This window comes from Trichosurus vulpecula, chromosome 8 (genome assembly GCF_011100635.1).
Source record: "Trichosurus vulpecula isolate mTriVul1 chromosome 8, mTriVul1.pri, whole genome shotgun sequence".
Taxonomy (NCBI): domain Eukaryota; kingdom Metazoa; phylum Chordata; class Mammalia; order Diprotodontia; family Phalangeridae; genus Trichosurus; species Trichosurus vulpecula.
Window position 1 is genome coordinate 141,841,729 of NC_050580.1, and position 25,650 is coordinate 141,867,378.

General features: G+C 36.1%; 1 protein-coding gene and 1 non-coding gene across 2 annotated transcripts in view; both read right to left on the bottom strand.

The window, feature by feature from the left end:
• MTMR10 (myotubularin related protein 10) overlaps positions 1 to 25,650 on the bottom strand; it is an 87,181-nt gene that overhangs the window by 51,225 nt on the left and 10,306 nt on the right. Inside the window, exons 3-4 of the mRNA XM_036735169.1 lie at positions 3,149 to 3,285; positions 528 to 600 (exon numbers count right to left, since the gene is read on the bottom strand). Of these exons, the coding sequence (XP_036591064.1) occupies positions 528 to 600; positions 3,149 to 3,285 (210 nt within the window). The remainder of the gene's footprint in view (positions 1 to 527; positions 601 to 3,148; positions 3,286 to 25,650) is intronic.
• LOC118830435 lies at positions 16,283 to 16,388 on the bottom strand. Its single transcript, XR_005009070.1, has one exon. It is a non-coding gene; the product is annotated as a U6 spliceosomal RNA (small nuclear RNA).

The window sequence follows — 25,650 nt, forward strand, 5'->3', positions numbered from 1 at the left end:
TAAAGAGTGATTTTTATAAAATGTAAATGTAAATGGTTTTAACAAAATGACAGGCAGTGGGCTGGATTTGGCCTAAGAGTCCTAATTTGCCAACCCCTAGAATAGTATTTCAGGTTTATGAAGTAATCTTGTGAAATAGGTAATACAAATATTATCTCTATTTTAGAGATAAGGAAATAAATGCTCAAGAAGTTTCAAATAAAATAACCAAGATCATAGGGGCAGCATATGCATGAGTGAGGATTTGAAACCGAGTCCTTTGGCTCCACAGCCCAGCACTCTTTTCACTTACATGTGGCTGCAAAATAACAGCTTCAAATTCACTCTTTTTACCTTGTTATTTAGCTTCATAATCCTGTTGAAACCCAAATAACATTTAACATCAAATATAAACTTTGATGAAACTTTTTACAGATCAAAAAATAAAGTTAATGGAAATCCAAGTAACTTTAGACTCTTGCATCAATATTCCAATTCTTGAGCAAAATCAACATGTTAAAAATAATTTACCAAGAGTATGTACATACCTGTTACTATTTGCTCAATACATGTTAAAGGGACGTCATGTTCACCAAGGAGAAGGTTTTTATAATGAAATTTCTGAAATAAAAAAAATTTCTGCTTAAAAAGTTTTCAGCCGTACTGAGTTAAATACCTATATTCTAAAGTCTAGAGAAGTTTTTTATGGCACTTTTAAAAATAAGGAAAATAAAAAATGTGCAACCAAGGCCAAGGTACAAGAGGAATATGGGCCTATATAATTATTATGATAGTCTAAACCTAGGATAAACTGTAGTCTCATCAAGATTTCACGTGTAATGAAGTGGATTAAAATGTAGAACGCAGGAATGTGCGATGTTATTGTCGTTGCTGTCTCTTTAAAAGTTTTTGCTGTTGTTCAGTTGTTTTAGTCATGTCCAACTCCTTCATCACCCGATTTTGGGGTTTTCTTAGCAAAGACACCAGAGTGGTTTGACATTTCCTTCTCCAGATTATTTTATAAATGAGGAAACTGAGGCAAATAAGGTTAAGTGATCTGCCCAGGATCACAGAGTTACTACTAAGTGTTTAAGGCTAGATCTGAACTTAGGTCTTCCTGATTCTAGGCCCCATACTTTATCCACTGCACCACCTAACTGCTAAAAGTCTAGAGGAGGCAGTCGTGTTTATATGCTATGTTCCAGGGATAGCTCTACATGAAGCTATAATCACATTTAAAGTGAACTTGGGAATATAATTCACTTTACACATAAATACTTATAGGTACTATATAGCCTGTAGTAGAAAGCATTTAGCTCTACCACCAAAATTATTCCTCTTTCAATGCCATTTACAATAACTCATATTAATTGAGGAAAATTATCTGAGTAAAATGCTTATTCAAGAACTGATTTTTTATTTGAATTTTTAAAGTATCATTTGGCAAGCTACATTTTATTTACTCACTGGCTATTAGTATTTTTATTATTTTCAAACTTAACTTCACTTATGAAGAATTCACATTATTGTCAATAGGGCAATTATAAAATTTTCCCCTGATTTGTGGTTGCAGAGTTAAGGACGGAGTCAGAGCAGAAAGAGTAAAATGATGTCTCACAGGAATAGAATAAATGTATCATACAGGCACTGCCCTAACACAATGCTCAAACTCAGTATTTTTCAATGGCATATGGCCATAAGGAAAAGTATTTAAATACTTACTATGTGCTAATAAGCACTGTGTTAAAGACAAGGAACACAAAAAAGAGAATTCTGGCCTTGAAACAGCTTACTACAACCTAGAAGTGCTCATCTAGAGAATCTGACAGCAAGAAGAAATTCTAAGTCAAAAGAGGAAACTGAGCCTTTTTTCATGCCAAAAAATTGCAACAAATAGGAAGCATTTTGATACAAATGTAGTTTCATATTAAAAAGTTTAGATGGTGAAAAAATTGCTAGGACTGACATTTTCTCAACTATTATTCATATAATCAGAATGACAAGGAAAATGCTACACTCACCAAACAAGTTATTAAAGGCATATAAACTAAACCAACTACATATATACATGTATACATATGCACACGCACACACACAGTGTTCCTTAAATCCTATAAAAATATATATATAATATATTGGCAAGTAGATGTAATATTTATTACATATATGTATTCACATACACACATCTACACATATATGCACACACCATTTCACTTCATATTTGATATCTGTATTCGAAAGTTTCATTGAGAAACTAGTTTTTTTTATTTTTTAATAGAACTAAGAAATGAAAATAATAAAAACACATATGTTGAGGAAAAAGTAAATTTTTTAAAAAAATAATCTTCCTTGATGGATTCTCCACTTTACCTGGAGTCTAAAGCCTGAATTTAATGGCTAAAGCCTTTTCAAAAAAACCAACATTACAGAAGTATGCCTCCTGCCTTTTGGCAAAGAGGTAGTGGACAACAGATGTGGTACAAGACATACATTTTCAGACATGACAAATGTGTTCATTTGTTCTGCTTGACTGTGCCTAAAGCAGGGTTCAAAAGAGAAGCAGAAAACTCCTTGCTTAGGAATTACTAGGAAGTAACAGTGATATAAAAAAGAACATTAATAAAACAATTTTTAATATAAATGCATTGTACATTATTGGTTTCCAGCAAGTTGATATAACATTACAAATATTTTCAATTCTATTTTGTAACATCAGTCTAGAAAGACTTAATAAAAAAAATCTGTTACAAAGTATAAATATAGAAACATTTAGAATTCATTACTTTGTTCTAAATTATGAGAATATGATTTTCTGCTTTAAAAATTCAATTGTCTTTCAATTTATGTAAAAGTTACGTATTTTTAGAATCAGAATAAAGAAAATAATTATTGCCTAAGATGAAAACCCAAATGATATCTTCTAATACTCAAGCAAAGTAAATTCTAAAATGGCACCAATCCATAGAAGAACACACTGTATTTTCTCTGCATATCCAAATATTTTCCTTAAACTCAGTTTTGAATTCCTCTATGTTGTAAATGCTGTAATTAATGTATTTGCTAAAGTAACAAATGTGTTACATTTTCCATTGAATTCTAAATTTATACAATAATATCTCATATGGTAAAAAACATTAAACAGATAAATGTTTATAAGTAAGAAACAAACCTGAAATGGCATTGGATCATCTGTAATAAATGAAATTTTGAAATTACTGCATATCAGCTTTCCCCAAAGATCATACTGACTTGTGTCTGTTGCAATGCATTTCCTCACAAAATTGACTTCATTTACAACTATTTCTCCTTTAGAAAAGAAAAAAAAAGACTCAAGTTAAATACTCTCACAGTTATAAATTTATTACGTGCACTAAAATACGTTAATATTAACACTTTAACTCTAGCCTATTTTTAACATCTTTGATTCTGGCTTAATGATGATATAGTCTTCAGATGCATCACAGCTTAAGAGAGAAAATGAAATATACGCAAAAACATCCTCTCCAGAAGGCTACAGCATATACACATAGGGAATACCTGGTATTTCACAAGTTCTAGGTCCTTGAGGTTAATGGATTCCTTTATTGATCTGACAGCCCAAGACATAATAATCTGTCAGGAGCCATATATTAGTCAACAGCAGGCCACGAACTCCCTCATTTTCATCTCAAAAATTACTAACATTCTCCACTCTGTCCTACTCTCCTCCCAAGTCCGATAATGCCGATCCCAACCCCTCTGCATGTACTCACGACTCCATCCTTTTTAATCTTCTGTAGACTGCTCCCCTTCAATATCCTCTTCCTCTCCTTCATCTTCAATGTCTCCCTATCTACTGGTTCTTTTCCTACTATCTACAAACATGCTAAAGTCTTACCTATCCAAAAAATAAAAAATAAAACAAAACAAAAATCTTCTCTAGACCCTACTAACCATCTCTTTTCCTATCTCAGCCAAAATCCTAGCAAAGGGTGTCTACACTTACTACCTCTACTTCCTCTTCTTTTATTTACTCCTTAAATGACAGTTATCGGGCTTCCAAATTCATTACTCAACTGAAAAAAATGCTCCCTCCAAAGTGACCAATGATCTTTTATAAATCCAATGGATTTTTTTTCAATCCTTCAACCTTCTTGAACATTATACAGCATCTGACACTGTTAACAATCTTCTCCTCTATGTTTCCTGTCTTCTGGTTCTCATTCTACCTATCTGACCATGCCTCAATCCCTCTGACTTATTGTCATACTGAGTAAATATGGTGCATCCTCAGACCCTCCTGTCTATATATCCATTCTCACTTAGTAACCTCTGAAGCTCTCATGGGCTTAATCATCTCAATACAGACAACTCCTAGATCTGTATCTGTCTAGCACCAATCTCTCTCCTCCCTCCCAGTTCTGCCTTGTCAGCTATTAGACGTTTCAAACTAGATGTCCCATTATCATCTGAAACAATGTCTCCAAATTAGAACTTAGATCTCTTATACAAAATCCAACCCTCTTTCAAACTTCCCTATTTCTGTCAAGGGCAACAAAATACTTTTAGTTTTTCAAGTCCCCAAACTCTCAGCATCATTCAACTCCTTACTTTCTTTCATTTCACATGTAAAAATACTTTGTTTTTCAGGTTCCCAAACACTCAGCATCACTCAATTCCTTACTTTCTCTCATTTTACATATAAAATCATTTGCCAAATCTTGCCACTTCAACCTTTTCAATACTTTTTCCATCCATTGCCTTCTCACCATTCTAAAACCACCATCTTAGTTTAATAAGCTATAATGATTTCCAGTTGCTTCTAGGACAAAACAAACACATTGTATATAGCTTGTAAGGGCCTTCAAAACCTGGATTTAACTTAACTTTCCAGTTTCGTTATACATTATTTCCTTCCTCACACTACATGGTTCAAACTATTTCTCTTGCCATTAAGAATGCTGCAGTCATTTAATAAGTGATTGTTAATTCTGATTAATATTGATTCTTGATAATGCCTGGTGAAGAGTCATTCAGGAATTTTATTTCTCCAAGATTTCAGCTTTATTCTGGGTGTAGTAATAGAAAAGTTAGGTGCAGCTACACACACCCTCATGCCTTGCACTTTTTTTTTTTACTTAATCTTAATTTGATTGAATCTATTTCATTTGAAGTCATCCTGGGCAAGCAGTAAGTTATATATCTCCTTTCTAAGTGTTAGTAGTTGGGATCATTTTAAATAAATTAACTTTTACTTTTCCCCAGACCAACACTTACTGTTTCATTTTCTCAAAGTTAAAAATATACACATTTATTATATAACATGCAGGACAAAGGAATATAAAATTTCTCTCTGGGCTAACATTATGACTTAATTCATAATTAAAAATTTTTCATCAGCATTCACTAAAGGAAATATCATTTTAAAATATTTTAAAACAAAAATTTTAATGTATCAAAAATAAGAATTCTCAATGATTTACTAAAATATGGTTAACTTTCAACTTTAAAATTCTAAAACACAATATTCAAACCATACTGTCACTGCTCTAGTATAGCAGAACAAATATTAGGCTGAGAACTAGAAGAAGTATATTCAGATTTGAGCTCTGTTTTGTCCTTGGACAAATCACTCTCTGGCATCAATTTTCTTTTCTGAAAAGTGAGGGCAGAACTAAATATTTATGGTCTGTTCTTGATCTTTAAAAATCCATGACTGCCACTGACTAGAGTGATTAGTGAGTGGCCCTAGGATCAATGGCAGGAAATTGAAGCAGAGATATATGTGAACTGTCTTGTTTTATTATCAAAATCATTAATGGAAACAAAAACTAATGTCTTATTTAATGTCCTTCAAATAAAAACTAACTGTTGTTTAATATGAATAACATGATTTACCATCTCAAAATAAACTTGTTTAAAAATCTTGTATTCTTGCTAAAACTGTTAAAGTGGCAACACCCAACTTTATTTAATAAAGTTGTAGATAAGTGAATAAAAACTGGAGAAGATAAATGAATATAATTATAATAGTAGTACCCTAACACTGACTGAAATTTAATACAAAGTCACTGAACTCTCAACACTGACTTACTTTAAAAGTTAGCAAATTTCAGTCAACTGGCAGAACAAGTTTACACAGGGGAGTTGGCAATTGTCCTATGCTAAGACTGATGATAGTGGGACTAAAATAAAGACCTCAAACCCCTACAAAAAGAAAAATAGGATTTTTAAGAAAAACAAAAAATAACACCTAGTTGAACTGTAGGATACAAATAGTGATAATTAATGAACTGCTGTCAACATGGTGGTTGGTTTCTAGACGAAGGTCACAGATCCAACAGATCCTTCGACCTGTTGTTAATTCATCTGGGCCAGCAGTGCAGGGAAGGTCACATCCTACTGCTACTCAGATTCCTGTTATCAACCTGTGTAGTTTCACCAGTCCTTACGCAACATGAATCACACCCTTCATCCCCTATACTGATGTGGAAACAGCCAATGAGGTCAGCCCACTGAAGCTCAGAACTCCTGAGCTCAAGAGATCTTCAGCCTCCCCAGTAGCAAGACATGAATGAAAGCAATGAAGGCATGTTAATCAACTGCACGGAGGACATAAAGTTGTGTGCAATAATAAATACAGAGAGTAAGAGAATTGGAATCCTAAAACATCTCAATAGGCTAGAATGATAAGCTTAGAATGATAAATCTAGCAGGATGAAATTTAAATAGGTTTTCATGTAAAATTCTATGCTTGGTTTCAAAATATCAACTACACAAGTACATTGGGGAAAGTGTAACTAGACAAAAGTTCAAATGAAAAAGACTGATATTTAGAGAACTGTAAGTTCAATATATTAAATGACAAGGTAGCCAAAAGGTTAATGAGATCTTTTGTTGTTCAGTCATATCTGATTCTGTGACCAGGAGTGGGGAACCTGCCGCCAAACTTCAGAGAGCAAATCCCCTTAATAAAAGGATTTGTTCTGTGAAATTTGTTTTTAATCAAAGGGCAGTGCTTGAGGACCTAGAGGACTACATGTGGCCTTGAGGCTGCAGGTTCCCCACCCCTGAAGAGACCACAGCATACCAGGCCCTTCTATTTCCCACTCTCTCTCGAAGTCTGTCCAAATTCATGTTTTTTGTTTCCATGACACTATCTGTCCACTTCATCCTTTCCCATCCCCTTTTTCTTTTGCCTTCAATCTTTTACAATATCAGGGTCTTTTCCAATGAATCCCATCTTGTCATCATATGGCCAAAGTATTTAAGCTTCAGCTTCAGTATTTGACCTTCCAGTGAGTTGCCTCAATTAATTTCTATAAGTATTGACTGATTTTATCTCCTTGTTGTCTAATGGACTCTCAAAATTCTTCTCCAGTGCCACAATTTGAAAACGTCGATTCTGCGGTGCTCAGCCTTCCTTATAGCCCACCTCATACAGTCATACATTGCTACTGGAAAAACCACAGTTTTGATTATGCCAACCTTTGTCCACAAGGTGATGTCTCCACTTTTTTTATGCTGTCCAGATTTGCCATAGCTTTACTTCCAAGGATCAAGTGTCTTTTAATTTCATGGCTGCATTCACTGTCCTGAGTGATCTTTGAGCTCAAAATATAAAACTTGACACTGCTTCCAGTTCTTCTCCCTCTATTTGCCAGAAAGTAATGAGAATAATTGCCAAGATTTTTTTTTTATGTTAAGCTTCAAGCCAGCTTTTACACTCTCCTCTTTCATCCTCATCAAGAGATTTCTTTAATTCCTCTTCACTTTCTGTCATCAGAGAGGTGTCATCTGCCAATCTTGAGACTGCCGATACTCTCCTGGCAACTTTAATTCTGGCTTCTGACACCAAGTCTGGTATTTTGCATGATGTACTCTGCTTGTAATTTAAATATATAAGGTGACAATATACAGCCTTGCCATACTCTGTTTCCAAACTTAAACCAATCAACTGTTCCATGTTTGGTTCTAGCTATTGCTTCTTGGCCTGAATACAGGTTCCTTAGAAGACAAGATGATCTGGTACTACCATCTTTTTAAGAACTTGCCACATTTTGTTGTGATCCACAGTCAAAGGCTTTAGTATAATCAATGAAGCAGAAGTATCTGTCTTTCTGGAACTCTTTTGCTTTCTCCATAATCCAGTGAATGCCGACAATTTGGTCTTTAGTTCCTTTGCCTCTTTGAAAACCAGCCTGCTCTTCTGGTAATTCTTAGTTCACATATTGCTGAAGCCTAGCCTACAGAATCTTAAGTGCAACCTTGCTGGTATACGAAATAAGCATAATTGTTTGGTAATTTGAACATTCCCTGGCATTGACCTTCTTTAGAATTGGCACATAAACTGATCTTTTCCAATCCAGTAGCCACTGTTGAGTTTTCCAAATTTGCTGGCATACTGAATGCTGCACTTTAACAGCAACATCTTTTAGGATTTTAAATAATTAGCTCAGTTGGAATTCCATCACCCCCACAAGCCATATTGTTAGCAATGCTTCCTAAGGCCCACTTAACTTCATTCTCCAAGATGTCTAGCTCTAGATCAATAAACATACAATCATGGTTACCTGTGATGTTAAGATCTTTGCTATATAGTTCTTTTGTGTATCCTTGCCACCTCTTCTTTTTCTCCCCAATTTATTAATTTATTTTTAGTTTTCAACATTCACTTCCATAAGTTTTAAATTTTCTCCCCCTCCCTCCCCAAGACAGCATGCAATCTGCTATGGGCTCTACACATACATTCCTATTAAACATATTTTTACATGAGTCATGTTGCACAGAATAAATGAATGGGAGAAATCATGAGAAAGAAAAACAAAACAAAATAAAAAAGAAAATAGTCTGCTTCATTCTGCATTCCGACTCCATAATTTTTTCTCTGGATGTGGATGGTGTTTTCCATCATGAGTACTTTGGAATTATTTTAGGTCCTTGCATTTTGCTGTGATGGGCTAAGTCTGTCAAAATCAGTCCTTGTACACTGTGGCTGTTGCTTCTTGGCCTGAATATAGGTTCCTCAGAAAACAAGTAAGATGATCTGGTACTCCTATCTCTTTAAGGACTTGCCACCGTGTACAATGTTCTCCTGGTTCTGTTCACTTTGCTCAACATCAGTTCATGTATGTCTTTCCAAGTTTTTCTGAAGTCCACCTGTTCATCATGTCTTATAGCACAATAGAACTCCATTATATTCATATACCTCACCAGTTCTTGGCCACTGCAAAGAGAGCTGCTATAAATATTTTTATGCATGTGGGTCCTGAAGATGGCCGCATGAAGGCAGCGTCTTACTGGAGCTCTCTCACAAGGTCTGTCAGATTCCCATAAAAAAGTGAATTTGAACAGATTTGAGAGAGTCAGAAACCGCGAGCAGTCTGCGTGGGGCCAATTTCCAAGCCGGGAGAGTCTGAAAGGCTGAAGACACGAACCTGTAGGCTCGGAGAGTGCTCGGCTGTGGAGCTGCTCCAGACCAAAGCGGAAGCGGCTGGCTGGGAAATGCACGTGGGAGACAGGCTGGGAGAAAGCTGGGCGCCCGAAACCGGCGGAGATCCCCAGGACTCCCAACACAGGATGGCAGTCTGTGGGAGCGACGAGAGGCAGCTCAACGCCACCGGCCGGGAAAATACCAACTCCAGACGCTGGCAGCCCAGGAACTCGGCTTCTTGAACTTCCGGAAGACACCATGGTCAGGTAAACGGCTCTAATCCCTCCCCCCTCACCCGGAGAATTACTGGGGGAAAAAAAAGAGAACTGAAACAGAGGAGAAAGTAGTGGGGCCTCACAGGACAAATAGTAGAAGCTCATTAGTCCTAGAGGGGCAGAGTCGACAGGGATCAACACCAGGAGCCCAGACGTAATCTTGTTCCCCCAGGGGAAGTGCCAGTCATCAGCTCAAACAACAAACAGCTGAGACCATTGCTGAAAAGCAAGTGCTGGAGAGCACCCATAGAGAGTGAGACACCAGGGAAACAGACCCCTCCCCACACCTCAGGAAACTGAAGGTTATAATTCTAGACTCACAATTCCCAGAATAAGAAAGCTGGGACAGAAAGCCCTGAGGCCCAAAGGTAGAAATTCGTTGTAAAGACAGCAAAAGGCAAACCAACATGAAGAAGAACACAAAAAAACTGAGGACAATAGATTCTTTTTATGGAGACAGGCAGGATCAAAATATCAATATGGAAGAGGACGGCAATGACACTATAGATGTGTCTGATACCTCAAAAGGTAATATGAACTGGTCTCCAGCCCAAAAAGCATTTCTGGAAGAGCTAAAGGAGGATTTTAAAAACCAAATTAGGGAGCTAAAAGAAGACGAAATCAAGTCCCTAAAGAATAAGATTGGTGAAATGGCTACGGAGATACAGAATCTAAAGAGAGAAAATGACACCATGAGAGGTAAAATCAACCAATTGAAAAAAGGAGACTCAAAAGCAAAATGAAAATACTAACTCATTAAAAATTAGAGTTGAGCAAGTGGAAGCTAATGAATCTATAAGGCACCAGGAAGTAGTAAAGCAAAACGTTAAGAATGAAAAAATAGAAAAAAATGTGAAATACCTGATTGGGAAAACAACTGACCTGGAAAATAGATTCAGGAGAGACAATTTAAGAGTTATTGGTCTACCGGAAATCCACAATGAAAAAAGCAGCCTTGACAGTATCTTCAAAGAAATTATCAAAGACAACTGCCCAGAGGTCCTAGAACCAGAGGGCAAAATAGTCATTGAAAGAATTCACCGATCACCCCCTGAAAGAGATCCCAAACTGAAAACACCAAGAAATATTATAGCCAAATTTCAGAACTATAAACTCAAGGAGAAAATACTGCAAGCAGCCAAAAAGAAGCAATTCAAATATCGTGGAACTACAGTCACGATCACGCAGGATCTCTCAGCTTCCACATTAAAAGACAGGAGAAATTGGAATATGATATTCCGAAGGGCAAAGGAGCTGGGACTACAACCAAGGATCAACTACCCAGCAAAACTAAGCATAATTTTTCAGGCAAGGCGATGGATATTCAATGAAATAAGGGAATTCCAGACCTTCCTGATGAAAAGGCCAGAACTCAATGGAAAATTTGATCTCCAAATACAAAACTCAAGTGAGACATAAAAAGGTAACCTGGGGGAAAAAACCCCACAAACCTTATTTACCAATAAGGGCAGGTTGTTTACATCTATATACACACACACACACACACACACACACACACATACATATATAAGTCAGTCTTGAGAATGGTACAGTTATTATGACAATTGAAAGGGATATACATAGGTTGTGAATGCCTGTATAAATTAACTGATGTAAAGATATAAAATATAAGTAAGAGATATAAAGGGAGGGCAATGAGAGGAGCTGTAAGGAGGTAGTAAAAAAGGGTAAATTACACCAAATGAAGTGGCACAAAAACATATTATAGTAGAGGGAAAGAAGGGAGGGAGAAGAGCAGTATTTGTGCTTTACTGTCATCTGATCTAGTTCAAGAAGGGAATAACATACCCTGATAAGTTTAGAAATCTAACTTGTCCTACGGGAAGTAGGAGGGGAAGGGGGGAAAAAGGGAAGGGGGTGGTCAGAAGGGAGAGGAGAAGTAGCAAGTGGGAAACAGATAAGGGAGGGGAATAAAGAGGGAAGGTAAACTGAGGAAGGCGGTGGTCAAAAGCAAAATTTTGTTGAGGAGGAGAAGGGGAAAGGGAGAAATAAAAGTATAAACAGGGGGAACTGGGATGGAGAAAAAGACACAGATAGAAATCATAACTCTGAACGTGCAGGGGATGAACCTTCGCATAAAACAGAAGCAGATAGCAGAATGGATTAAAAACCATAATCCTACAATATGCTGTTTACAAGAAACGCATTTGAAACGGGGGGGATACATATAGGGTAAAGGTAAAAGGCTGGAGTAAAATATATTGTGCCTCAGCTAAAGTAAAAAAAGCAGGTGTAGCAATCCTAATCTCAGACAAAGCAAAAGTAAAGATAGATTTAATTAAAAGAGATAAGGAAGGACACTACATCCTGCTAAAAGGCACCATAAACAATGAAGCAATATCATTGTTTAACATATATGCACCAAATGGTAAGGCATACAAATTCTTAGAGGAGAGGTTAAGGGAGTTACAGGAAGAAATAGACAGCAAAACTATAATATTGGGAGACCTCAACCTCCCCCTTTCTGAACTTGATAAATCTAACCTCAAAATAAATAAGAAAAAAGTTAAGGAGGTAAACAGAATTTTAGAAAAGGCACATATGATAGACCTCTGGAGAAAACTGAATGGGGATAAAAAGGAATATACTTTCTTCTCAAAAGTACATGGCACATACTCAAAAATTGACCATGTACTAGGGCATAAAAACCTCACAATCCAGTGCAGAAAAGCAGAAGTAGTCAATGCATCCTTTTCAGATCATGATGCAATCAGAATCATTCTTAATAAAGAACCATGGAAAAATAAGCAAAAAACTATTTGGAAACTAAATAATTTAATTCTAAAGAATGAGTGGGCCAAAGAACAAATCAGAGAAACAATTAATAACTTCATTCAAGAGAATGACAATAATGAAACAACATACCAAAACTTATGGGATGCAGCAAAAGCAGTTCTTAGGGGAAGTTTTATATCCCTAAATACCTACATGAATAAAATAGGGAAAAAGGAGATCAATGATCTGGGAATACAGCTGAAAAAGCTAGAAAAAGAGCAAACTGAAAACCCCCAATTAAATACCAAATTAGAAATACTGAAAATCAAAGGAGAGATTAATAAAATTGAAACCAAGAAAACTATTGAATTAATAAATAAAACAAAGAGCTGGTTTTATGAAAAAACCAATAAAATTCATAAACCTTTGGCCAATTTGATTTGATTAAAAAAAAGAAAGAAGAAAATCAAATTACCAGTATCAAAAATGAAAAGGGTGAGGTCACCTCTAATGAAGAGAAAATCAAAACAACAATTAGGAATTATTTTGCCCAACTGTATGCCCATAAATTTGACAACCTTAGAGATATGGATGAATATCTACACAAACATAAACTGCCCAGGTTAACAGAAAAGGAAGTAAAATTTCTAAATAACCCCATCTCAGAAAAAGAAATTGAACATGCCATCAATGAACTCCCTAGGAAAAAATCTCCAGGGCCAGATGGTTTTACATGTGAATTCTATCAAACATTTAAAGAACAACTAATTCCAATACTTTGTAGACTATTTGGGAAAATAGGTGAAGAAGGAGTCCTACCAAATTCTTTTTATGACACAAATATGGTACTAATACCCAAACCAGGTACAGTCAAAACAGAGAAAGAAAATTATAGACCAATTTCTCTAATGAATATTGATGCAAAAATTTTAAATAAAATATTAGCAAAAAGATTGCAGCAACTCATCATGAGAATAATACACTATGACCAGGTAGGATTTATTCCAGGAATGCAAGGCTGGTTCAATATTAGGAAAACTATTAGCATAATGGACCATATCAACAACAAAACTAGCAGAAACCATATGATCATCTCAATAGATGCAGAAAAAGCCTTTGACAAAGTACAACACCCATTCCTATTAAAAACACTAGAAAGCATAGGAATAAGTGGAACCTTCCTTAAAATTATAAATAGCATCTACCTAAAACCATCGACAAGCATTATCTGTAACGGGGATAAGCTAGATGCATTCCCAATAAGATCAGGGGTGAAACAAGGATGTCCATTATCACCCCTATTATTCAATTTGGTACTAGAAACTTTAGCTGTAGCAATAAGAGGAGAAAAAGAAATTGAAGGAATTAGAATAGGAAAAGAAGAAACTAAATTATCACTTTTTGCAGATGATATGATGATTTATTTAGAGAATCCTAGAGAATCAAGTAAAAAACTACTTGAAATAATAAACAACTTTAGCAAAGTTGCAGGATATAAAATAAACCCACATAAATCCTCAGCATTCCTATACATTACTGACAAAGCCCAACAGCAAGAGGTAGAAAGAGAAATTCCATTCAAAGTTACTATAGACACTATAAAATATTTGGGAGTCTATTTGCCAAGACAAACCCAGGGCCTATATGAACATAACTATGACACACTTTTCACGCGAATAAAATCAGATCTGAATAAATGGAAAAATATCAGTTGCTCATGGTTAGGCCGAGCTAATATAATAAAAATGACAATTTTACCTAAATTAATCTATCTATTCAGTGCCATACCAATCCAACTACATGTGGGTCCTTTTCCCATTTTTATGATCTCTTTGGGATACAGCCCTAGAAGCAGGATTGCTGGGTCAAAGGGTATGCACATTTTTATAGCCTCTTTGGGCACAGTTCCAAATTGTTCTCCAGAATGGTTGGATTAGCTCACAGCTCCACCAACAATGAACTAGTGTTCCAACTTTCCCACATCTTCTCCAGCACTTATCATTTTCCTGTTTGGCATGTTAGCCACTCTGATAGGGGTGATATGGTACCTCAGAGTTGTTTTGATATGCATTTCTCTAATCAATAGTGATTTAGAGCATTTTTTCATATGCCTATAGAAAGCTTTAATTTCTTCCTCTGAAAACTGCCTGTTCATAGCCTTTGACCATTTATCAATTGGGGAATGACTTGTATTCTTGTGAATTTGACTCAGTTCTCTACGTATTTTAGAAATGACTTGCCACCTCTTCTTAATCTCTTCTGCTTCTCTTAAATTCTTGCCATTTTTGTCTTTTATCGTACCCATTTTAAACTTTCCCTTGATTGTGCTAATTTTTTTTGAAGAGACTGCTTTTCTTTCCCATTCTTTTGTTTTCTTCTATTTCTTTGCGCTGTTCATTTAAGATAACCTTATCTTTCCATGCAGTTCTCTGGAATTTATCATTCAGCTGGGTATATCTTTCCCTTTCTCCTTTCCTTACCTTCTTTCCTCAGCTATTTGTAAAAGCCTCATCAGACAGCCATTTTGCTTTCTTGCTCTTTCTTCTTCTGTGGAATGTTTTTTGTTGCTGCCTCCAATATTGAGAACCTCTGTCCACAGTTCTTCAGGCGCTCTACCAGATCTAATCCTTAAATCTATTTATCACCTTCGCTTCATATTCATAAGAGATATTATTTATATCATGTCTATATGGTCTGATGGTTTTCACTACTTTCTTCAATTTAAGTCTTTGCTTTGCAATAAGCTTAGCTCTCTTTATTACCAGAATCACAATGTTAAAAATAAAGAGGGTGATAGTCTTAACACTCTTCTCTGTTCAGACCATATCTGGAATTCTGTGTTTAGTGCTGATCAACACATTTTAAGGACAGTGACAAGCTAAAAACTAGAGCACGTACAAAAGAAGGAGATACTAAGTTGTCTTCAAGTATTTAAAGGGCAGTCATGTGGAAAAGAAATTAGGTTTGTCTTACTTGGCCCAAGAAGAACAAGAAGAACTGGGTACACTTCAGAGAATAAGATTTTGACTTAATTTAAGAAAAAACTCACTACCAATTAGAATTGTCATGGGCTGGTTTGTAGGGTATTTAGTTCCTTATCATTAGAGGTCTTCCGGAAGATGCAGAGGTGATTTCTGTACAAGTAAGTTACACCATAGCCCCTAAAGCTAAGATTCTATGAAATCTAGTTGGATAGCCCCAAAAGGTGTGTAGCTCTCTGGGAAACATTAGCAGGTTATAGTCTTAATAATTCTCTAGGTTGTACTACTGCAACCCCTGTACCTTCTCATGGTAGATAATGCTTTCTGTTCTATCTGCATGTCTGGTTCTATCTGAACCAGAGATAAATATAAGACTATAGCCAGAAGAAAAGGAAGCCTTTTCTCTTTTTCAAATCTGAGAGAATGGTACACTATGCTAAACATGGAGAATAACAGAACTCATTCTGTGACTAAACCGAACAGTAGGAATAACTGAATTCTACTCACACCTATAAAATGTAAATATTTTTTAAAAACTGAGCCTAGGTCTCTTGCAAGGAAAAATATCAACATTACAAAGTCTTAACTCTTAAGTGACATTATTTAAATGTTAATGAAGGGGCCTGGTTTAGCACAGTGAATATTATTGCAATGTGGCTACATCTTTTTTTGTTTTATTCTTTTTTTATTAAGATTTTTATTTTTAGTTTACAACACTCATTTCTGCACGATTTTGAGTTCCAGATTCCCCCCTCCCCAAGACAGCATGGAATCCAATATATCTTCTACACATAACTTTGCATTAAACTTATTTACACAATAGTCAAGTTGTAAAGAAGAATATGACCAATGGAATGAATCATGAGAAAGAAGAAACAAAGCCAAAAAACCCCCCAAAACAAAATATGGAATGCTTCACGAATCTGTTGTCATCCTTGCACAGGGGCCATGCTAATCTTCTCTGTATCGTGCCAATTTTAGTATATGTGCTGCCGAAGCAAGCACTACATCTCTTTCTTAATATAGTCAGAAACCATTCCAAACCCAGCAGTCAATACTTTACGTCATTCAAACAGTCAAGCAATTATGTTAGAGGATGAGATTTGTCAATAAACTTATACGAAGTTAGAAAAATCTTAAAGACTGCTTCTTACATAAAACTACACAAAGTAACAATGTGAAAACCCAAGTTAATACAAATTAAATTTATGATTCAAGGTAACACAAGAAACTTACTAAAAACCAGGTAAATCTGGATCCCAAGGAGAAAATCTAAACTCATCAAATGCTTATGTATGGAAATGTATTAAGGTTATATCAAAGACATGAAATTTCCATCTTCGAAGTTTCTTTAATATTAAATTCTATGGGAACTCAATTCATTGAGGTAATAAACATTATTACTGGCTATCCACTAAAAAAAATCCTTAAAGCGAATTATAGTAATTTCCAGTGGAGAGAATATACAAAACTCTGACAACAATAAAATCCTTAAACCAAAACATCTGGTTCTTAAAGTTTCACTTGTACTTTTGGGACTGCTACATGAGCCTTCTAATTGGTTCCCCTGCTTTTGATCCACCCAACATAAAACTACCAAATTTGTTGTTTTTCAAACACAAACCTGACTTAACCCATATCCCATTCTCATTTCTGTGAGATCCACAGTACAATTATAATCTCCATTGTTATCCATTATCACCTCTATTTTTTAATGTATTGTCTAACCCCAATAGATTGTGAGCTCCTGGAGGGCAGGAACTGCCTTACCCGCAGTGTGCTTAGCATAGTGCTTTAATATAGTAGGCACTTAATGTTTATTGACTAATAATTTAACAGGAGACAAAGTTCATGGTCACAGGAAAAGATCAAAACCAAAACTTAAACCCTGAATTCAACTCCTAACTCCAAGATTTTTAATACACCATGCTACAAATAGTTCTAAGTGAGGAAGAAAACCAAAGAGGGCTTTCAATTTATCAAATAAATATTTTTTTAAAAAAGTCAATGCAGTAAAGCTCATAACTTCTTAGAGGCTATTTTTTCTATTACACAATTTTTTCCCTTTTTTAAAAAATAAATTCCCACTGATATCTTTTAGTTTTTTTTAAATCACCAGAATTTTCCCAATTTCCTCCTTTTTGGCCCTTCCAGCCATTCCCTTTAACAAATATTTAAAAAAAAAAATCAACAGAACCAATCAAGACATCAAAAAAAAAAAGTCTGAAAATACCTTTAACCTGCCTTACACATGTACCTCTTGTGTCTACAAAGGCATGAAAATGGGGGCGGAGAGTGGAAATCTCCTATCCCTTCTTTGGAGTCATGTTAATTCTTTGTAATTTTGTGATACCCACTTCTGATTGTTTTGTGGTTGCTCTTTCCACTTACATTAATTGTAGTCATCAGGTATATTGTTTTCTTGGCTCTGCTTACTTAATTCACTCTGTACAGTTAATATAAACCTTTCCATGCTTCTCTGTATTTTCACGGTCACGATTTCCCATGGCACAGTAATATTCCATTACATTCATGTAGCACAATTTCTTTAGCCATTCCCTAATCAATAAACATCCATTTCTGTTTTCAATTCTTTACTATCACAAAAGGCATTACTATAACTATTTTAGGGCATATGAAGATTTTTTTCTTTTCCATGGCCTCCTTGGAGTATATACACCTAGTAGAAGAATCACCAGATCAAAGTGTGCGGACCGGGGTGAGGAAGTGCGGCCCTTTGAATCCAAACTTCACAGAACAAATCCCTTTAATAAAAGGATTTGTTCTGGAAAACTTGAACTCAGTCAAAAGGCCTAACCCAAGGACCTAGAAGGCCACATGTGGCCTCAAGGCTACAGGTTCCTGGCCCTTGGTAAGAACATTTCATTCACTTTATTTGCATCACACTGTTTGCTTCTCAGAAATCAGCCAATTCTTCATTTCCTACTAGAAGCACTCCTTGATTTTGACTCTACCATCATCATGCCTCCATGCTGGGCAGCCTCCCCAATTCAGCTTCCTTTTGTGTGCTGTCTTCCCTGATATATGCCTCAGTAAAATTTTGGGGAATTAAGATGACTCAGTTATAATGAAACGGTAAGAATGAACAGCTTACAGCACTGCCTTCACATAAGTATCATACATCAAGTTAAATGGGAATGTAATGGAAAGAGTACTGAACTTCAAGTGTTCAACTTGGGGTCACAGTATCTCAGCTAGAATTCTGGTCTGCCACTAAACTATCTGTGTGATCACAGGAAGTTCAATTAACTTCTGTTGGGTCTCAGTTTCATCTATAAAATGAGAAGGGTTGGATTAAATGACCTTCAAGGTCCTTTGAAGATCTAAATCTATTATTTCATAATCGCTTTGACCAGACACCAGTTAATTTTTGTAGTGGTCAAGAACTGGAAATTGAGGGGATGCCCATCAATTGGGGAATGGCTGAACAAGTTGCGGTATATGAATGTAATGGAGTTCTATTGTGCTAATGTTTAATTACAAACATTAATTACAAAACTCACATTCACATTTGTTTCCACAATTCGGCTAGCAGCTTCTGTGGGGGTGTAAGATCCACCCACAGCCAGCACCACAGCAGCACAGGTTCTTCTGATCTGCTTAATTAAGGAAAGCAAGGGGAAGGGGTTGGCAAGCTTACTTTAATTCAGCACACAGATATCATTCACTTAGTTCAGAGGAAGAGACCAGCACACTGAACTTCAGAGCAAATTACAAACAAAGTACAAACATCAACAGACAGACCCAATACAGATTCATAGTTACCAACATCTAGGTTCAGCCCGGGAGCTCAGAGCAAGGGCTGGCCCAGAGTCACTCGTGCCACCACTGCTGCGGGAATGAGCTCCAAGGAACAGACAGCCAACCCCTGGTTTTTATATCTTTTTCAGTGTCAGGGGTGAGTCACACATGGACTTACCCATGTGACCTAGAATTGTCACAAAGAGGTGACTTAAGCCCACGTGGTCTAAGAGCCTCTGCTCTCCCAGACATGTAAACTAGGCCCTCCCTGGAGTTAGCCCCACCTTGGGCCCCACCTTAGTTGCCAATCCACACCACTAAGGTTTTACACCTAATAGGGGTTTGGGCCTGGGGCTTAGCACTTAGTAAGACTCCATGAAATACACTGAATTAGTCAAAGCAAACAAAAGCCAAACTCTTCAAGGGCACTTGTTGAACTAAGTGCTAAGGAGCCCATTTTGCTTATCAACACACTATTGCTTCTAATCATAATGTAACTACAAGGTGTCCCTAAAGTCTGGATACATAGGCAATCTCATTAACATCTCATTGACCATTTCACCAAAGACTCCGTGTTGTTCAGTGACTTCTTTTTCTGGGGTATGCTAAAGGAGAAGGTGTACTCAATGAAAATCACAGACACAACACACTTATCGAATGCATAAAGAGTGAATGTGCTAAAATTGACAGCAATGTGGAGTTATTACATCGAGTTCACGTGAATCTTGCAAAGTGCATCAACCTTTGCATCACAAATGATGGAAATCATATTGAAGATGTTATTTGTTAATATTCCAATTAAATAAAATGTTGTTGAAAATTTCATTCATTTCATTTCTTGAAAACATGCATTTTTGCCTATGTGTCCAGACTTTAGGAACACCCTGTATTATGCCACATACAGTGAATGTTAAGTTTTTTAAAAAACAATGTGTAAGATTATTCTCACACACACACACACACACACACTCAACCAAAAACCAAACAACCCTAACCCTCTAATTCCCGCCACAGCTCTGAGAAAGAGGGAGTCAAATGGATGGAAAGGCTTTTATTTTCACATACTCTAACAGCCTTAGCTTCTATTTTATAAAGTGAGTACCACTTGAATACGGTCTGATCATCTCTTCATTTGCCTAGTAAATTAAGGTTTCCATAGTAAAGTGACTCAAATAGACCTGCAATCTCATCTATCTAGAAGCTCCCTTCAATAACACAAGTAGGAACCATCCATGCCTGTCCATCATATTCAACTCTTATACACATGATTATGTCAAAACAATCAAATTCTAAACATTTGGTGATATAATCAAAGTTTCTTGGCTATATAATTCACTATAAGAACACTGAAAATGGAACTTTTAAAAGCAAACCAAAACTAACAATTAAAATCTCCTGGGTATAAGCATATGCTTAGAATTAACAGCATCTTATATTTATATAGTGCTTTAAGCTTTACAAAGCATCATATATACATTATCTCATTTACTCTTCACTTAACTTCATTTAATTTTTAAGAGCCCCATGAGGTAGTACTCAATACTCACACTGATCCATTATCACATACCTAAGGACACTTCCCCAAAATGCAGACAAAGTATAAATGGTAAGCCCATACATTTTCTTCCACAAGTTTACCACAAGGTTAAGTACCTTTCTCACTTTCTCTGGAAAGTACTATGGATATCATTATCCCCATTTTACAGATCAGGAAACTAGAGCTAAACGATACTGAGTGACATACTTGTGGTCATACAGCTACTAAGTGTCAGAATTGAAATTTGAACCTAGGCCTCTCTGATAGCAAGTCTAGCACTCTTTCTATATTAAGCCACCCGGCCTCTAAAATACTCTGTGTGTTTCATGGTCCTAATTTTTTTTTAAAAAGGACATTTGTTATTCTAGATAACTCATCATGTATGAAAATATTCATGCATCTAAATTCATATTTAACTTAATTTTAAAATGTGTATTACCTATTATATTTATTCATCCAGTAAACAGTATTTTTTTCTTCCAAAGTGACACTTGAGGCCACAAAATCATTATAGGTCTTAATATCTTACTTAATATTTTACTTAATAAACAAAAAATGTCTTTGAAAGGTGCTGAAATATTTTAAATGAGAATAAAGAGATATATAACAGCACAAAATGAATTGCTCCTTTTTACTTTAGAAACTAGTGTTTGCTTTTTAAGATTCTTATGTTTAAAAAACTGGTGTACAAATAAGTACTAAGAGAACTGGGAAGAAACTTATTCAAAAATAGCATTTTGTATAAATATGCTATCTTCTATTCTAAAATGGTTTCTAAAGCATTCCAAAATGAAAAATATTTACAATAATTTCCATTTAAAAGCAACTTGCCTTAGCCAAGAATCCAGTTTTTTTACATTAATGAAATATATTCAGCTTCAACCACATAGCCACACAAATACAGTTCTCAAAATGCCATCCAAGAAGGAAAACAGGTGAAGGCAGGCTGCTGCCTGAGGCAGGTTAAAAATTGGAGGGGGGAGAAGGGGTTAAAAAGTGCATGGAAAAGTGTTTTTCCAAAATACAAGTTTTTTTTCTTTAAATAAAAATCTATCAATAAAAATACATACAAAATCTTTTTAACCTGGTATTACCTATTTTGGACTTGATCTAATCATAGACATTTCTCATTTAAAAACTGATCTTTGGAAATGTTTGCCAAAATTGAAATCATTTTGCCTCATCTGTTCCAGAAGCAAGACTCTCCTCAATAATATCCCTAGAGTGAATATGCAGACTGCTTAAGGACCTTGGGTCACAAGAAACTCAACTGAACTACACCTACAGAAGCAGCTCTTCCTTTTTTTTTTAAAAGAATTCAAATCAACTTAGTTCCACAATCACATAAGGCCCAGGCTAGGATACAAAGGTAGAAGACAGTCCTGGTCCTCAAGAGGCTTTCATTCCATTTCCACAAACATTTATCATTCAACTTGCTAGTCACTAGAGATAGACAAACAAAACTGTCCCTACCCTCAAGGAGTCCAGCTTACTTCAGGGACAAAGTACATACACAAATAAATAAATACAAAGCAAATTCAAAATAATGAAAAGTAATTTCAAGAGAGAATGTTTTAATAATTGGAGGAAAGAGGAAAAATACCCGTAGGCGGTCATACCTCAGTTTGAAGGAAACTAGAGATTATTCTAATGAGATGAGGGGGGAAATTTCAGACATGGGGGACCAACTGGACAAAGGCCCAGAGTAAGGAGAACAGCTGGTAGGGCATTTTGACTAGACTGAAGAATGCGTGAAGGGTAGTAATACTACATAAAAGTTAACAAAGGAGGGAGCTATAGTAGAGCTAGTAGGATAGAGCTATTTATATATCCATTCTAAATTTATAATCTGGTGCCTCCATTCCTGTCTCCCTTCTCCCTCACTGCCTTGCTGCAGAGGATGAGATTCTGCAACAAACTTATTTTGGATAAAGACAGCATGATTTCATGACTTTCTCCAACTTCATTCAGCAGCATATGAATAGAAGCCAAGGCGAAGAACAGTGGGTTCAACCCAAGGCTGGGGTTTGATGAAGCATGACTAGAGACAGGACAAGGAGGCAAGGAATTCAAGCACAGAAGGCAGTACAGAGTAAAACTGACTTACGAAGGGGTCAAGATGGGCAAGGGAGCCAGCCAGTGCAGCAGTGACCACCTGGGAAAGAACTGAGCAGTGGAAGGTTTAGAAGACATAAGGACAAAGAACAGAATTAGGACTGTAAGATACAGGGAAAGATGGAACGCTAAATGGTTACGACCAGATAAAGGAATTTCAGGGTTCACAAACATGAAAATACAAAACTCGTGTGTGATGGTAAGAGCAAAAGTATGATCATTTCTGTATCTAACTAAGGTGTAGTGGAGAAGTAGGTAATCGTAATTGATAAACTGAGGAAATGAGAATTTAGAGTAATTGAGGGAATATAAATTTGTATGTTGAAATCTCCTAATATGAGGGCAGAAATTAAGAGTGTAAAAACTGAGAGCCCAACACTAAGGAATATAGAATGGTCGCAAAAGGAAAAGAGACTTCGTTAAATGCCTTGTTAAAATCCAGGTTTATATCTATTTAACTTATGTTACCTTGGCAAAAAAGAAATGAGTTTAAAATAGCTTTTATTGTTCTTCATGAACCCATACTGGCTGACAGAGATCAGCCCTTTCTTTTCTAAGTTCTCATAAGTCACCCTTTAATAGCATATTCTGAAATTCTGTCAGGTATCAAAGTCAAACTCATGGGTCTATAATTGGAAGAAACTATTTTCTTCTAATTTCTGAAAACTGGGACAACAGCACTAAAAAGCCCCTGGCTTTAGTGTCAGAGAGGTAGGTTCCAATCCCAGCTCTGCCACTACCACCGATATTGACCTAGGGAGGCTGCTTCACCTCTCTGGTCTTCAGTTTCTTCTATAAAACAAGGGGCTAAATGAGACAGTTTCTGAGGCACATTGCAATTTTACCAAAGATCTCAGAGAGCTTCTGCCTATTTCCAGTCAGTCATATGTCACCTCTCTGAGCTTCCTCAATGTTCTCTTCACAGCAATTGGGTGATCGTACCTGCAAATAGTTTTAACGTTCCAGGTTGCAATTCATCAAAGATAGGTGATTGCTACTCCTTTAAGGCAGCTAAGTTCTCTCATCCTCTATGCAAGATCTTAGATTTGAACTTCCTATTACTCACCTTTGTTTTATCAACTTCCCATTATGCAAAGAAAACAGCTATAACAAAATAGTTTGCTTAAATGTTTTTCTTTGTTAAAAGGGAAGGTTCATGGGATGGGGGAGTAGTGTAAATATTTGACATAAAAAAGGCATCTATAAAACATTTTTTTAAAACACATAAAAATAACAAGTAATTCTACCTTTTCTCTACTGTCACTTAACCTGTTTGTCATTGGTAACTGAGAATAATATTTGTAGTATTTAACTCAGTGGTTTACTGTGAAACTCAAAAGAAGTAATATATGTTTAGTGCTTCAATGCAAAGTGCTATGCAAATGTCAGTTATTATTCTTTCTCTGGCTCATAACTTTTAAGGTTTTTAATTTCAGATATTTTTAAAGTTTAGAAGTAGCTGGTTCAGGGCTTTATCCTTCGTGACCAGGGTCACTGGTCATGCCACTCCTTTGTTTGTTCTCAGTTTTAAGCTCCCTTCAAGTTGGAAAGCCACAGTCAGCCTCTTTTGAGACTTCCCCCTTTCGCCCCTTGATATTTCAGTATATCTGATCTCTGATATGAGTACTCCTTCCAGCTGTAAGTGTGCAAGTCATCCATACCTACTTGTCTTGTAAAAAAGTCTTATCTAGATCCTCCCCAAAATCTTCAAGTAGGAATCTCTGCAGCATACTAAGGGCTTTCCTCTACATCTCTTGACAGTATATAAGAGAAAATGGAACTAAGATTTCACTTTCACAAGATGACTATCCCACCTCCCATTCCAATCATAGATTCTTGTACGCAGTTCCTCCTGACAATTGGTCATTGCTAACAATACTCTGCAGTATACTCACATTCACAGATAGAGGACTAGACTCGAAGCCAAAAAAAACAAAACAAAACCTGTCTCAGGTACATACTAGCTATGTGGCAATGGACAAGTAGCTTAACCTCAGAGAATCCAAGTCAACTCTCTAAGACTACAATTTCTAAGGATCTGTAACAGTGGAAGGAAATTTCAACACCAAGAGTACTCCACACAGATAAACACAGATTCAAACAAAAAATAAAAATACAGCTACAATATGTCTTTCCATTGCCATTTTGGTGACCTATAACTAATTCTTTGGAGGCTGTGGTATTCATGATTTAAACATATACAGCAGTACCTCAATGGAATCATTTTTTAAATGTTTCACCAAAATTTTATCCTAATAGTTTCTCATTCCTTTTGATCTGACCGCCTTTTCAAGAAGAGTCTCAAATCATGAGATCCTATCTATATTTTCTCTAAATTTCATGAAACCCACTCTCCTAAATTCTGGAAGATACATCAACCTATGCCTTGCATATTACATTCCTTATCTACTTATTCTTTTTTATTCATTCATTCATTCATTTATTTATTTATTTTTATCTTTAGTTTACAACACACGGTTCTACATAATTGAGTTCCAGATTTTCTCCCCTCCCTCCCCAAGACGGCATGGAATCTCGCATAACTACCATGTGCAACTTTGTATTGAATTAATTTATACACTAGTCAAGTTGTGGAGAAGAATTATGACCAATGGAATGGATCATGAGAAAGCAGAAACAGAACCAAAAAAAAAAAACCCAAAAACAAAAACAAAAGAGAAGAAAAAAAGGCGAGCATGTAGTGTGCCTCAATCTGTATTCAAACTTCACAGTTCTTTCTCTGGATGTAGATAGCATTCTCCATCGTGAGTCCCTTGGAGTTGTCCTTACATCTTGTGTTGCTGAGAAGAGCGAAGTCTGTCAGGGTTGGTCCTCACGGAATCCATATATCTG